The sequence below is a fragment of the Coenobita brevimanus genome, chromosome 53, assembly GCF_032717465.1.
Source record: "Coenobita brevimanus isolate Jiangsu-jjx chromosome 53, ASM3271746v2, whole genome shotgun sequence".
Taxonomy (NCBI): domain Eukaryota; kingdom Metazoa; phylum Arthropoda; class Malacostraca; order Decapoda; family Coenobitidae; genus Coenobita; species Coenobita brevimanus.
Genome location: NC_137006.1, coordinates 795,366 through 812,781, shown reverse-complemented (window position 1 = coordinate 812,781; position 17,416 = coordinate 795,366). Strand labels below are relative to the sequence as shown.

At 41.7% G+C, this 17,416-nt stretch overlaps 1 protein-coding gene across 1 annotated transcript in view; it reads right to left on the bottom strand.

The window, feature by feature from the left end:
• The window catches only part of LOC145400835 (tyrosine-protein kinase fyna-like), an 80,874-nt gene extending 78,087 nt beyond the window's left edge, over positions 1-2,787 (bottom strand). Inside the window, exon 1 of the mRNA XM_080273271.1 lies at positions 2,732-2,787. Coding sequence (XP_080129397.1) covers positions 2,732-2,786 — 55 coding nt within the window. The 5' untranslated portion in view covers position 2,787. The remainder of the gene's footprint in view (positions 1-2,731) is intronic.
• Between the last annotated feature and the right edge of the window lie 14,629 nt (positions 2,788-17,416).

The window sequence follows — 17,416 nt, the reverse complement described above, 5'->3', positions numbered from 1 at the left end:
TCTACAAATGTCCTTCATCTACTTCCCTATCTCTTGAACGGAGGATGGTGGGCTGCAGGAAAAGAGAAACTTCAGCGTTCAGTCCACTGGGTTTAATAATACAGTATAAAAAGAACATCACTCATAACTCTCTCATGATCATGACAACTCAAATATTCAAAGCCCCAGATGATTTTATTCGGCTGGGAGTAATTACATGAGCCTGAGAGTGTTGATACCACCATCATTAACCATCTCATGGTTGGAACAATTCTTGTACTGCATCCTATTTTTTTCTTGGAGGGAACAACTTTGCAGGCTTCAAGCCTTTGGTTTCTTCTCTGCATTTCGAATATACCAGATGACTAAATTCTGCTGAATGAGTTATATGAGCATCAATGTTGATGGACTAAATGAGTCAAGCTGATAATGCAAGCAACAAAAAACAAACTGCAATGAATAAACTAGCAACTGATGAGTCAAAATGAGTAACCAAGCTGAGAAAGGTTACTAAATAAGTCAAATATTAGTCTGTATGTAAAGAAACTGAAAAAATTAAACAAAATGAGTAAGATGAAGATGAATATATAGAGACACTCTTCAAGTTACATAAATTTCAAGTGTTACAAATTTAACTTTATGGAAAGTCTTGAAGTGTGTTCAGTATGTACAGGTAAATTTTCATTATCAGTGTGCTCAGTATACATACAGTACTCTTATTACTGCAGTGTGAACAGTTTGAGTACAGTATCCATTATTACAGTGTGTGAGGTGCAGGAGAGGGACACCTTCAAGTGGTGGCACTGATACAACCATGCCACTTAACTGCCTGGTTATACAAATGTCCCTCAGCTACTTTCGTCCCCCAAAAGGAAGATGTTGGACTGAGATTATCATTAAGCCTGCGGTCCACTGAGTTCACATTCCAGATGAATCGAAGGTCACAATAACAACAACCACAACGGCACATTTATTTCTATTACCGTGGTGTGTATAGTATGTGTACTCATTATTACGGTACTGTACAGTGTGTAGCACTGGCAACAACAGACCAGTCACCTCTCCTGTTATTCTCTCCATGCACTCTGAATGTTAGTCTCTTGATTCTGAAGCATACAGCACTGATGAGAATGATCCAAGACCAAACAGTCTTCAGTGTTAGTTGCTGGGGATTCACCAGATGAGTTTCAAAGTCCATGGAAAGTGATGCTGGAGAGGTAAAAGGGCTTGTTGCTGATGTGTTTACTAATCATGCACACATACCAAAGGGTTAAATCTGAATACTGTAATAATTGCTGACAAATAAAACTACTACACACTCACTGTTTGGTTGCTTGTATTTAGCTATCCTGACAGTGTAAAATGTACGAGTTATGGCTGAATTTTCTTACGAACCCGTGGCTCTGGCTGGCTGATATATAAAAATGTGTGTATAAATAACCAAAAAAGTATTGTAAGATGTAAGTGCCACTAGCCAAACGGTGGGAGTGTGGTAGGTTCAGTTGTTCCAACTGCACATTTTGACCTATGAAAAGCTTTTTGAAATGGACCCTATGCATAACCTGGGGAATGTCTAAATGTGCCAAAGGTTGGTAAATGTGCTCTGTAAATAGTGAAGGCATGTAATATAATAAATGAGGGAAGGAATATATCACAATAAATGTGGGAAGGAAATAACACAATAAAGAGGGAAGGAAAATAACAATAAATGAGGGAAGCTGAGTAACACATAATAAATGAGGAAAGGGAAGTAACAAATTCAATGAGGGAAAATAAATAATACAGAAGGCAGGTAATACACAGTAAATGAGATGGCAAGCAACATAATAAACAGGTGAGTAGGCCCTGGATAAGTAAATATGCTCTAAAGACAGTAGTGGAGGGAAAAAAAAAAATGGGGAAAATGCATCCCGGATGAATGAAGGTAAGGCAACAATCCAGAATTGTGCAGTGTATGACTAAATGCACCCTGGATGAAAAGACACAACAATTGACTCAGTGTGCCTTGAAATTTAAGTGATTCTTGATGAGTGAGGAACAAGTGCAACGAACGAGTGTGTCCTGGATGTGACACTATGAAACATAAATGAAGATATGCACCCTAGATAAGCAAAGTTCTTAGACTGGAGATGACAAGGCAACAAATGAGGGAGACTTGTATGAATAAAGGTGCTCTTTATGAGTGATGACAAGACAGCAAATAAGCACATGTACCCTGAATGAAGACATACGCCTCAAATGAATGAAGACAAGACAAAGAACATGGGAATATGCAATGGACTGGGTCCATATGGCTCAGATAAGGGGAGACAAGGCACAGGCAAAGAGACAATGCAATCTAGGTAAGTTAGCCCCTTCAGTCTGATGAAATATTGTCTAGTTTACTCTTGCACTGTCAGACAACTACATTTAGCCTTAGAAGCCCAAAAATGAGTAGAGGAGTTAATGAAGGCAATATCTAACCCCCCTAAGATGGCTAAAATCATCTTGTTGTAGCAAGAAATTAAAAAAAAAATACATCATCATACTGAATGGCTAAAGTGTCCTGCATGACTAAAGACACAACACAGCAAATTTTAAAATCTGTCTCAGGCACACATTTCCAAGACGGAAAAAAAAATAGTACCTGAGAAAATGCACCTCAATAAGTGAATGTGTGCTACAGGAATCTAAACATGACACAGGAAATGTGACGTATTTTAAATGAAGCGATGTGCCCCTGATGAGTAAACACAAATAAAATGGGACTCACCGATGTTATCAAAGTGCTCAGGGGGGGGCTGACGCGCCTCCTTAGGGCAGCACATAAACTGACCCATCCTCAACTGCAGTCAGCCACCTGTAACATCAACAAAAACATTACCAAACCTGAAACTGGGAAAGGTTAGGCAAATCCCCCCCCCCCCAATTTTTTAAATACTGTATCATTATTGTGGAAAAATCACAAAACCTAGCCTTTCCAGCTCACGGCTATACCTTTGTTTTTACTTTAACTTGGATTAAAATTACTAACTCTCCATCTTCAATGTTGGGGTGTAGCAACAAACTAACCCTGAAATACTGTGCTAGTCATGAAGAAGTGATATGAAAATGCTGTTCAGCCATAACACTGTATTCTGTTGTTGTTGCTGTTCAACTCCAGCTTATCTGATCAAGCAGACCCATCAACTGCAGGTTAAAAAAAAAAAAAAAAAAAAAAAAAAAAAAAAAAAGGAGGAATAATCCCCCGAGCTAGACGATATTAGATCATACAGCCCTGCTAGGGTGATGGAAGAGCGCTACCCCTCCCAGCACAACAGCCACCCAGGCGGGGCATGAACTCTCAACCTCACAGTCTCGAGCCCAACACTGTACCACTGAGCTACTGCGCTCCCCCCAACTGGAGGTATGCATGTTACAGGTTTGTCTCACAGGTCCCCTACACCAATGATGCTGTGTCGGCATCTTAGTGTGACATGTGCTGTGCAGTGGTCCATTATGTATGTCATCATGCTGTGTGGGCCTAATCTACAAGCTGGGCACATATCATGTGTGATTCCACCCAACCCAAATCTAAGCTAGCAGCTGAAAAGGGCTGGGCAATGTCCTGATCTAAGACTATATAGATGAACTCAATCACCTTTAACTAAGGACACCTCCGATGGGCGAATGTCAGGAGGGGGCCTTGTAATATAGTGTTCTGATTGAGGTGTTGTACTGCCTTGAGCGTGAAGTATGGAGGTGTTTCTTCATTGCTAGTGCTGGAATGTCTGGAGGTGGGATACAGCTGTAAAGGGTTTTATAATATTTGTGTGGTGATTGCTTTATATGCCTAGGTGCATTGTGTGTCTGTTATGTAATGACAATGGTGTTGTGTACTAGCACAGGCTGCAGTAATAAATTGTGTGCCTCTCATATCAAGGTAGTCTATGACAGAGAGGACTTTAGTTTCTGAGTATACGTGAGCTGTGGGGAGCAGTTTTGGTGCAGCCACTTGCAATGCATGACAGTGTTCTCTTAGATCTGTAAGGTGTTGTTGTGAGCTATTGTTGAGTAATCCCAGTCTGTCTGACCAAGCACACCCAAACCACAAGCAAGCACTTGCCCCAGTAGGGCTGAACCCTATTCAGGGATCCCAAGCCAGGGTGGCATGGGATATCACTGATCTACTGAACTGTTTGTAGGGTTGGGAGAGTGTTTCTTTCTGTTGCCCAAGGTCTGTCCCTGTAAGTGTCCTAATCACAGTGAAGCTGGGGGTGCACTGTCTCTTGATGTCTTGTACATGGTCTTTGAACATGAGTCTGGTGTCGTATGTTACTCCAAGGATCTTAGTGCAGGATATGCGTGGCACAAGTAAATCAGGCACATACAGGGATTGATCCCAACTGATGCTTCAGCATCTGCCCAACTGCCCTGTTTGAGAGAAATGCCTTTTTTAAAGCAAAATTTGCTTTAAGGGTTTGAACATGGCAAATGCCATTTCTGTGCCACTGCATTAGCTAATTAGTTCTTCTCTTACTTAGTGAAGCATGCAGAAGCAGAACAATACCATACGTAGCCAAGTCCAATCACTTCAAATCTGCCTTAATCTTCTCCTGAAGACCCCTTATGAACAATATTGAAGTTAGTGAAAAATGCAGAACATGGTTCCCCATATGACTACTGTTGCTGTAACATTGACATCCCCCCCCCTCCCCCTGAAAGTACCAGAAAGAGAGGGTCAAATATATTTTCTAACTATTGAAGAATATTGTACATTTAATAGCCATGTTTCAAAATACTTTTTTGGGGGGGTGGGGGTGGGGGGTGGGGGTGGGGTTCCAGGGGTATTGGGAATAACTGGGTGTGTTATGTGTAGATCAGAAGATGTCATCTGTTAAATCTGTTATCATCATCATCACCATCACTAGGACTGTCTTCCCCACCAAAGGATGTGGTGAGGAAAGGTCCACAAAACAAGGAATGAAAGCATGAACAAGAGAGAACTATTAACAGTATGTCCGATGAAATGGGTCAGACTCCCAGTCACACACCAATCAAGCCATGAGAATCCTGACTCCATTTCACAGGATTAACTTTGTACAAGTACTGAATTAGAATTTCCATTATAGATGCAGTTTGTATACAGAGACAATCCGTTGAACATCAAGTTGGAAAAGGGTGCCAAGCTCATGTCATGTTTACCTCTTTACTCTCGCTCTCTCTCTCTCATCCAGCCAATTGTCCTCCTACCACATCCCAAAGCTTATGAACTTCCATATCTCATTTTCATACACTCTTATTTACTGTATTCATCCATCTTCTCGGCCTGTCACACTCCCTCCTACCATCAGACTCACTCATATATTCTTTTTCCTCCCCTCTGTTCAAAATCATTCACTCTATCTGACCATACCATCTAAGCACACTCTTCTCTATATATCCTGTTATCAACAGACTTTTTTACTCCACATCTTTTGCACTTTGCTTTTTTTTCTATCCTAACCCATCTATGTATTATGCTCTCATTCCTCAGTAATCTCATTTCCAGTGCTCTCACTGTTAACTTTTTGTTCATATGTCATATCAGTATCTCATGGCCACTAACATACTGTGCCTTCACAGTATATCACAATACAGTAAATAAATGTTTATAATCTCATTTAAGTCTTTGCTCTAATCCTCAGCACATACAATATGCCTTCTTACTGTCTGAGCATAAGTCCCCCTGAATGTCTGTGCACATTACTGATGAACATTGTGAGGTGAGTACCTGTGTTTCTGTTTATTGCTGGTGATGTTGTAAAAACACAGAGTACTACAAACACAACCTACTGTGTGAGAACTGCCATCTGTCACAGCATCTGGTGCAAATGGGCCAATCCCCTATTAATTAATCATGCAGGCCACTGAAATGTAGTCATTACTCACTGGTGAGCCATGAGTTTTTCATTGAATTCCAGTATTACTAAACACGGTTCTCCGCAATATTCCGTCAGGGGTGGCCATGACAAAAGGATTTCTAAGATATCTATGTACCTTCTCAACATGACTTTCTCCCATGACATACCACCCTCCCTCAAATATTCCCTACTTTCTCCCTTCACCTTTATTTATGGTCTGCCTCTCCTTTATCACAGAATTACCCTACACACTGAAATGTAGTGAAGGAATAATCATTGCAATAATAAATACAAAACATAAACATCTATATTGTGTTGCTAATCCTGTCAATGCAGGAGGTCCCTTCTGAGATGGTATGGTAAATGGTAACTGTTAATCTCATTTTGTCCCCTTCGGAGTGTGGGGGCCAAAGGTAACTACCATATTCCAGGAAATTTATGGGAAGGAGACTGACCTGTCCCCTAAGTAGTTTTTAAGGGGCAGAAAAATCTCTAAAACCACCAGGCAGTAAAAAAAAATAAAACAGATGAACAGCCATCACACAAAGAAGGGATCTATCTACCTATCTATTTATTGCCAGACGCCTTAATCCTGTAAGGGGTGACCACAAACAAATCGCCTCCATGTTGACCTTTACCCCGCCACTTCACTGCCATGCTCCCAGCTCACACCCCCCTCTCTCATATACCTCTCCACTCCATCCCTCCATCTCATCCTTGGCCTCCCCCTCCCTCTTCCCCCCCTCCACCTCACTCACATACACTCTCCTCGTCAATCTCTCGCTCTCCATCCTCTTCACATGGCCAAACCACCTCATGTATTTCTCCTAACACTTCCTGTCACATCCACATCCACATCATAACGCTCCTTCACTTCCTCACCTGTCACTCTGTTTCTATATGTGACTCCACATGCTCCTCTTAAATAATTCATTTCCAATGCTCCCACTCTTGACTTGTGTCCCTCCAACAAGATCCAAGCTTCACTTCCACACATTAGAGTTGGTATCACAGTACTGTCATGCAGTACTTTTCACTTCCATGCTCACTTCCCTGTTTCATATCACTGCTTTCAAAGAACCAGCAACCTTTCTTCCTTGTTGTACCCTGTCAAGCGCTTCATCCTCTAAACTTCCATCTTTACTCATCACGCTACGCAAGTACTTAAACACACGCAACATTTTACATTTCCTCCTCATCCGTACATTTACTGGCTTCATTACTCGCAAAGACCATACCTTTACTCTTCCCTACAGTCACCTTTAGATTCCGTTTCATACTCACTCTCCCAAACTTATCCACCAAACCTTGCTGCTCCCCTTCAACTTCACTTAACAACACAGTATCATCTGCAAACAACAGTACATGGAGTTTCCAAATGAGTCCCTGTCACAGAAAGGATTTGCAACCACGCTGAGATGAGTGAAACTGACCAACAATGGCAGAAAGACATAAAGACACAAATAAGCAAAGACTGAGAAGCATGACAACGGACCAGCTGCAGTACATACCGAGCATCTTACAGTAGACCAGTGCAGAAGCAGTGAAATGGCACAGGAGGCTGGGGCATTGAAATGGCTGACAACCCTGCCTCTCAAGGCAAAAGGGTTCCATTTCAACAAACAAGAATTTATTAATGCCACAGCCTTGAGATTTGTTTGCAATTAACATGATGAAGTACAGAACCTCACTGCAAAAATCCTGGAGGAAATATGCCATGTTGTCACCACTGAGCCAGCTCCGCTACCTCTAGACGGTGAGCACTTCATCCACAGATCAGCAAATACATCAACTAATGGAAGAGTGGATGTCAGTGCTCTAGGTTTCTGGACACGTGGGCAGAGGGCTTTCTTCGGTATTAGGATATTTGATCCTATGGCAGCTGGTCATCATGAACTGTCTCTCGAGGCTTCACACAAGATGAATGAAGAGGAAAAAAACAGAAACTGCTGCACACAAGAGGAATGAACAGGTAAAAAACAGAAACCACTAAGAAAGCATCCAACATGTGGACCAGTCGATTCACTCCCCTTGTGTTCACAACATCTGATGGGATGGGTCTAGAGGTGGGAAGATTCTACTCAAGACTGGCAGAGGCTCTTTCAGAGATGAAATGTCAACCTCAGAGTTCTGCTATGGCCTGGATGAGATGTTAACTATCATTCTCCCCCGTGAGGTCTGCACCCCAATGCCTCGGGGGCACAAGACTGTCAGCCCTCAGGCCTGTCTCTCTGGCGGGTATGGATTACAAAGCTACTGTGGTCGAGAGTCGCATAGACCAGCGACTCCAACAGATTAATGTCTTTGTTAACACTGGACTGTTAATGAATTAAAAAAGAGGTTAATGTTAATGAATAAAAATAAAGTAATAAAAGTAGTAGTACAGTACAGTAGATGGTTGGTAACCACAGCCATTAGCGTGCTTGGGGCCAACGGACTGTAATATATGAGGGTTAGTGTTAATCTTCACATTACAACTCCAAATGGTGAACTGAATTATGAAGGTTGGTTTTGAGCTTCATAATATAATTCCCCAAGGGATAGAGGTGATAAAAAAAATAGTAGTAGTAGTAGTAGTAGTTAGTAATAGTATGGTAGTAGTAGTAGTAGTAGTTAGTAATAGTATGGTAGTAGTAGTAGCTGTTGCCCCAGGTTCACATGAAATGAGAATCTGGCAGACTGCAAGCCTGAAGTTGCTCTCATCCTGCAGTTTACCATCCTCATTTCAAAGGATAAGGAAGGAGCTGAGGGGCGCCTGTATGACCGGGCAGAAGAGCCACTCGATTATATTGCCGGTGCAACCATGTGAAGGTGTCCCTCTCCAGCACCCACAGGGGTGATAGCAGCTCCAATCAATTACTCCACTATGGAAGATCTCCCAGCAGTTTTAATAAAATCATTAGGTGACAGAATGAGTAAAATGAAAAATACATTCTCAGACTGACTGGCTTAAACATCTCAGTTGTTACTGTATACGGTACAGTATACAGTACCGGTATATATACAAGTACACATACATATATATAACAACCTAACAATACCGTTCATTTCCATTAAATATGCTTTACTCATTTCTTTTTCAAGTTGTTGGTATTCGCTGGTGACCAGTTTGATGGGGGTAAGGGGGCTACTTTTCTTTGATGACAGACCCATATGTAATTTCCCCCATCAGGTTAGTTATTTGTAACTCGCAGAATTCTCAAATCTTGGCGTGTGCTCAGTCTCACAAAGCCATGATTTAGGAGATTCCACTGTACAGTACCAGTGCACCCACAGACCCAAAACCTCCCCAGTGCAGTACTGCACTGCCTAACTTACAATGGTTATCTTCACCTCACCACCCACTGATATCCCAGACCACCCTCATCACACATCAAAGCCATTTTCTTTCCTTCATCTCATTACATACAATTCCTAGGTTAAAACTAATATACAGTACACTGAAATTCCTCCCACTTCTAAAACCATCCAACAAAAATAACATAATGTTCAGTTTCACAACCTGCCACCATCACAGAACACTCCACCCACTCCTCGCCAACCAATACATTTTTTTTCACCCATCAGTGAATTTCTATTACTTAATCATGAGACTTACACCTTATTGGCCAAATCTAAATGTCCATCTTCATGGGGTCTCTCTCTCTCTCTCTCTCTCTCGTGTGTGTGTGTGTGTGTGTGTGTGTGTGTGTGTGTGTGTGTGTGTGTGTGTGTGTGTGTGTGTGTGTAACAATACCTTATGCAGCACTGATGCACACCCACCCCTCACCTGAAACAGAAAGTATATATCACTAATACTACTACCACTAATAACAATAATAATAATAATAATAACTATCAACAACAACAACAACAACAATAATAATAATAATAATAATAATAATAATAATAATAACTACCAACCACCACCACCACCACCACCACCACCACAACAACAACAATAATAATAATAATAATAATAACAACCAACATTTACTACCATTGTTGCTGACACATCAACCTACGGTCTCCAGGACTGACAAATTCTGACACACACACACCTGCTGATCCACTATGCACTCGGCTGACTGCAGTGCGGCCTTATCGTGGAACTAGGAGGCTCCCTGTTAGCTCTTGCTTACCAGTCAGTACATTTAGGCATCCGGCATGTTATGTTTGTTTATTCTGTCTACCATCCTCCTTTTGGGGGATAGGGAGTGACTGAGGGACGTTTGTGTAACCAGGCACCGCCACCGCCCACTCATATTGATGCCACCACATGAAGGCATCCCACTACACCACAATTATATTCATGTAATCTAGATCAGTCAACTACTGCTCTTGTAGCTCCAGGCTCATCTGATGTGTGAACCCGGTGGAGTAAATGCTGAAGCTGTCGTTTTCCTGCCATCCATCCACCATATTTCGCTGGATAGGGATGTATTTGAGGGACGTTCGTATAAGCAGGCAGCTGAGCCACCGGGTTATATCTGTGCCATCACATGAAGGAGTCCCTCTCCAGCACCAATATTAAAAAGACATACTGTGGATAACATACGAGAATAATCCACTGTGTAGTTTGCAAAATGATGAGCTAAGGCAAGTTTGTCAGAAATCCTCCTACACTTGGCAAATTCCGCTCTCTCTCTCTCTCTTTCCATTCATATATTTTCTACCACTCCTTAACTCCTTGAATCCGCCATGGAGGTTATGTTTTTGCCTATATTGGTCTGTTTGTTTGCTAGCGGGATTACTCAAAAAGTTTCGAACGGATTTTGCAGATTTTTTTTTGGAGGGGTAGGGTATGGCCCAGGGAACAATCCATTAGATTTTGATGGTGATCCGGATCCAGGAATTTTTAAAAAGGATTCTTTACTATTGCGGGATGGTGGCAATTCTAATATTTTTTTTTATTTTTTTCATTTAACTCGATAATTAATGCCTTGGCGGAGGTTTGCACTCTCGGATCGCTTCTTTTTTTTTTCCTTGTTGCTCCCACGATTTAACTTTCTCTCTCTCTCTCTCTCTCTCTCACACACACACACACACACACACACACACACACACACAAATTGACCTTAAAAGAGCGGGAAATGCCTTCTTAGAGCGGAGGGGAAAGAGGTGTGTGTGTGTGTGTGTGTGTGTGTGTGTGTGTGTGTGTGTACATCCCTACCTGACACACCTATACACCCACACTCAAACCTACACCGCACTACACCCACACTTCAATCCTACACCTTCATCTACACACACACACACACATACACACACACACACATTCATTCCCATTCCCTCATTCACTAAGCATATTTTTTATTCACCTAAATATACCTACCTTTATCAACACCATCGCTTATCTACAAATCTTATCTTTTAATCAAGTATAATTTCAGATTTCTTATCACAGTGTTTGGCCATAAGGAGAGATGGAGGATGAGAGACTGACTAGGAGTGAAGGGGTGGGTGGGGAAGGAGGAGGGGGAGGCCGTGACTGAGATGGAGGTGCGGGGAGAGAGAGAGAGAGAGAGAGAGAGAGAGAGAGAGAGAGAGAGAGAGAGCGTGTGAGTTGGAGACAAGGCAGTCAGATGGCGGACAGGGTGACATGGAGGCGATTTGTTTGTGGCCGTCCCTCTCTATCGATAAATCTGTGCAACTTTATCTATACACATCTATATACATCCATCATTTATTTCTTACTTGATAATGTGTATGTACCTGTCTACAGCCTGCATTTGTATTGGCTTCATCTATTCAATTTATTACGGGTCTATCTATCTATCTGCATTTCTAGTGACTGTCTATTCACCTATCTATCTATTTATTCATCCATCCAACCATTCATTCATCCATCAATCTACATATCCATCCTTCTAACCCTGCATTCATCCATCTACCTATCCATTCATCTATCTATCTACCTATCCATCCATCTACCTATTCATCATTCTAACCCTGCATTCATCCATCTATCTACCTATCCATCCTTCTAACCCTGCATTCATCCATCTATCTACCTATCCATCCATCTATCTACCTATCCATCCTTCTAGGCCTGCATTCATTCATCTATCTACCTATCATCCATCCATCTATCTACCTATCCATCCTTCTAACCCTGCATTCATCCATCTATCTACCTATCCATCCTTCTAGCCCTGCATTCATCCATCTATCTACCTATCCATCCTTCTAGCCCTGCATTCATCCATCTATCTACCTATCCATCCTTCTAGCCCTGCATTCATCCATCTATCTACCTATCCATCTATCTATCTACCTATCCATCCTTCTAGCCCTGCATTCATCCATCTATCTACTGAACCATCCATCCATCAATATCTATCCGTCACAGAGAATTCCTTGAGCACTTTCTCAACCTCATTCACACACCATATATCTTGACTTTCTCACACTATCGCACTTTCTCTCGCCAGCTACCTCTGTCCAACTTTTATCCATCTATCTATCTATCTATCCATGTCAGTCTATTGCATCTATCTATCTGTCTGTCTGTAGTTATATCCATTTATGTCTATTTCATCAACCTCTATTTAATCCCAAAGACCAATAGCAACATTATACTGCACCTTTACCCCTTGACTATGTGATGGAGGGACGCCTTCACGCGATGGCACTGATAAAGCCTGAAGGATCCACTGCCCGGTTGTAGAAACGTTCCTTAGCTACTTCCCTACCCCCCCAAAGGAAGATGGTGGACTGCAGGAGAGCAACACAAGCCTGCAGTCCATCGAGTTCACATATTTTTACTCTTGCTATAAACCCCAACCAACCTCCAAATGGAAAATCTTACGGGCCCAGTTCGGCTGAAGCGCCTTAACCCATTGACCACCAGGCGTCCATTTAGTTATATGGTTACCACCCGACATAGCGAGTGGTTCCCTGGATTACAAGATGCCCCTTTATCATTACGTCTAGTCATCTGAAGGTTTGCTACATCGAGTGAATGGTCGGTGGGGCATCTAGAAATTAAAAACTAAATACATGTAAGTAAATAAATAAATAAACATGATTAAGGGAGCCGTACAAAACATCCAATCATAATCCAGTCTCCATCCTTCCAATCAACCCGGGAGCCAATGGTAACGCAGCGCTACAAATTCACACCAGCCAATCAGAACGCTCCATCCACCGTGAACGTTACCAAAATAAACTGTTCAATGTAATCACCACTATCACGCTCAACACCGCCTTGTCCTAACACTTCGATCACTGTAATCATAAATGAATATCACTCAGTTTATCCTTCAATCTGACGTTTTGTTTTTTTCTTGCTATCCCTGACGATTTTTATTCAATCTGGGAGAGCGCGTCTGATGTGAAAGATAAACAGACGATTAACTCCTCCAGTTTGAAATGTCTCCTGAGTAAAATCGTCTTTAAAATGCATAAATATGGTGGAAATGAGTCAATGTCTAAAGCGGCAACCATATATTTAAGGTGTTCAAAACCTTACATAAGAAATCCTTAAATGTTTTGGAAATAAATAAACCAAATTCGAAACCAACCGATAAAAATCAATAATTAATAAATACAAATTGCAATACCAAATAAATTATTTTTATAAGCAGCTCCAAACGGCATTTCCGCGAATCCAACTTTTCCGCTCTCTCTCTCTCTCTCTCTCTCTCTCTCACTCAAAATACAACGGTTTTGAGTTGCAGAGTAACGTTTTTTTTTTTCTTTAGTCTCACCTTTTGATTTATTCTCTCTCTCTCTCTCTCTCTCTCTCTCAGAAAAAAAATAAAAAGGAAGGCACAGACCCACAAAGCCATCGATTCTTAAATTCTTTCCTTCATTTCTCAAAGCAATTTTAACTATGAAGGGAAGTTCTAGGCTGGAGGGGTTAGATCTTGCTTTGATCACCCCCTCAGTATCTCGTGTCGTTCCTGAGCTGAATATAATCGTCTGTCTGTAGCAAAATAAGCAAAACTAACGTCACAGGGGTGAATGAGAGAGAGAGAGAGAACACATGACTCTCTCTCTCTCTCTCTCTCTCTCAACAAAGCAGTTATTTTACGTTACTCATTTCAGAGCTATTTGTGTGCTGTCTGGCTGCCTGTCTGTTTCTATCTGTCAGTCTGTTACTGAGATATTTATGTGCTCTCTCTCTCTCTCTCTCTTTCTCTCTCTCTCTCTCTCTCTCTCTCTCGGATGTCCCATTTCCTTAACAAAGGAAAACAAAGCAATAGCCCTGTCTATTGATTTTTTTTTTTTTTTTTAAGATTAAAAGGAAAACAGTAATAGCCCTATCTACTACTCTCTCTCTCTCTCATTCTGTCCTTACTATCGCCACACCATAATCAGCTTAGGAACGAATTCTGATATAGAACGTGGTAGAAAGTCGATTATAGAGAGGTGGTCCGCAGTCCTGATGGCAGGTTCGAATCCCGGCTGGGGAACGGAACAGTTTATGGATTTGAATATCACTAAAGCAGATTTAACTGATCTACCAGAAAGTCACCGACATGTACAAATAACCCCGCTAATACCAATACACCAATCCTGTATGAGACAGCCCCAACGTGTAATCAATATGGACGGTGGATGTTAGCGCCGAAGTGGTGACATGTGGAGGTGTAGGAGGACTACTGGGCCCCAAGGAGGACTTCTGGGACTTGGGGATAGGCCCTAAAGCCTTTGGCCAGAGTTGGAGACGTAAAAAAACAAAAAAACAAAAACAAAACTAAGACGTCATTTTTATTTGAATTCTTGCTCGAACCGTTATTAATTTCACAACTTGCTATATTCAGTTTTATTCAGCCCAAAACAAATTTCTCGGGCTGGAGGGGTTAGTCTTAAACCTCTTCTACACGAGAGGCCTTTCAAAAAATTATATAAAATCGTCTGGTAGTCAAAATAAAATCGGCGTCACCCTGAGCTGAGAAGTCTGACGGGGAAAAGAATATACCGGTAACAGAAAACACAGCGCGTCAATGGCCAAGAAGTTACTTGATTAATGGCACAACTTTTCTCTCTTCCTTCCTTTCTTTCCTTCTTTCCTCCTCCTCTTCTTTCTTTCCGTCTTTCCTCCTCCCTTCCTTCCTTCCTTGCCTTCTTCCTTCCTTTCTCACCTTTATTCCGTCAAGCATCGAAATATTTTAACCTTGAAAGATATCCTAAGAGGGAAATAAGGTGTGTGGATACCGTAGATTATTTATTTGTTCATGAATGCATACTGTTATGTATGTACTGTATATTACGTAGCACTGGAAGTTATTCGAAGGTTTATGTATACCGTATATATTATGTATGAGGGGTGGATACTAAACCTATTCAGCTCGAGGACATCATCATCCAAGTCAAAATGTATTCTGGCCAAAAGTCACCATCACCACCGTCACCTTATCCACATTACGATTGAGTGGGGGCGTCAGGTACATATTATTCTTCCTAATAACAGACGATTTCTCTCACCTAAGGAGACAAGCCAGTAACAGAAGGGTTAATGAAGGCTATATCCAACCCCTCCATTTACTTGAGCTGAAGAAAACCGCAGGAAAAAAGGAACAATTATGATGAAAGACGTAGGGAGTGAAATGAGAAATTCCCCCCCTCCTTTTCTCTCGTGTAAGTATTGGTGTCGTTTTTTTACATTTCAGACAAATGTAACAGGCTGTACGAGTCTGAGAGAGAGAGAGAGAGAGAGAGAGAGAGAGAGAGAGAGAGAGAGAGAGAGAGAGACTAGTATCGACCAGACCACCACATCCCTGCTTACTACTATAGCTACCCTGCCCTTTACTACTATCGTTACTACTACTACTATTACAACTACTACTACTACTCCCACTACTCCTGTACTATAACAACTACTACTACTGCTGCTGCTATTACTATTACAAAAAAATTAATATTACTACTACTAATACACTACTTCTACCACTACTACTACTACTACTACTGTCACTACTGCTGTTACTACTACTGCTACTACTATAAGTACACCACCACCAACAACAACAGCAATAACTAGTACTACCACCAGTACCATTACCACTACCACTACTACCATTACTACTAACAGTACACCACCACCACCAACAACAACTATAAAAACTGACAACAACAACAACACCTACTACTACTACTACCACCACCACTACTGTCATTCTACTACTACTGTCATTCTACTACTACTACTGTAATTCTACTACTACTACTACTGTAATTCTACTACTACTACTACTACTGTAATTCTACTACCACCACTACTGTAATTCTACTACTACTACTACTGTAATTCTACTACTACTACTACTACTGCCTGATCCACTGAAATATAAAGCTTCCCGCGGCAGTAAGAGAATGCCAGCTTGAATCTCTCTCTCTCTCTCTCTCTCTCTCTCCAGGGATGATGCTGGATTGGTTTTGTGGATGGATGATACGCTGGTGGCATAGAAAATAGACAGACATAGACTTTCATCCATCCATCTATCAATCCAACCAACCATCCACACCATCTAGCCATCAATCCACTCCTTCATCCATCAATCAGTCTATCAATCCATCCACTCATATCTTTCTATCTATCTACCTCTTCATTCGTCCATTCATCCATCCAACTATATTCATCAATCTGTCCACTCACATCCATCCATCCACCTGCTCTTAACCCCATCCATCCACTGACGCATCCATCCATCAATGAATTCAACAATACAATAATACAATCCATCCATTCATTCATCAATTCATCTACTCATTCATTCCTTCATCCATTCAACTATCACACACACACACACACACACACACACACACACACACACACACACACACAATTCATCCATTCATTCATTTATCTATCGACTCGTTGCAGTAAAGGTCATTGTAGTAGTTGCTGAAGTATTATGTAGTAGTAGTGGCAGTAGTGGTAGCAGAAGTGGTAGTAGTAGCAGTAAGTCGTGGTGGTGGTGGTAGTAACAACCACAAGCTCATAAGTCCATGAACCCAGTGGACTGAAGGCTAGAACCACCTTTTTTCCCCAGTCCACCATCCTCCTTACATGGAATAGGGCGGGATACTGAGGGACGTTTGTATTACCAGGCAGCTCCACCACCCTGCCATATCGGTGCCACCACGTGAAGGCGTACCTCTCCTGCACACACTATTCTGTATCAGTCCATATTAAGATCACAACAGGACGAGATTTTCAACTGACGGAGAGTGATGGCCAGAATTAACCCTTTGCCAAGCTGGTGAAGTACGAAGAGGGATCATCTATGGGAGCGATGCGTGTGAAAGAAGTGTTGTATTTCTATGAACGTAGGTCTGTATAAACCAGGGGCGGGGACCCTTTCTCCTATTAAAGGCCATTAGGATATTTTTAACATCATTAGCGGGCCATACAAAATTATCAACTTAAAATCAACTGTAGCCCAGTACATTATATATATATATATAATTGCATTTATGAACTGCCTCGCGGGCTTGATCAAATGGTCTTGCGGGCCTTATACGGCCCGGAGGCCGGACGTTCCCCAACCCTGGTATAAACCATCCGTATACCCAATGTGAGAATGAGAGACTGACTAGAAGAGTGTGTGAGGGAGGCGGAATGAGAGGTGGAGGGGGAGACCGAG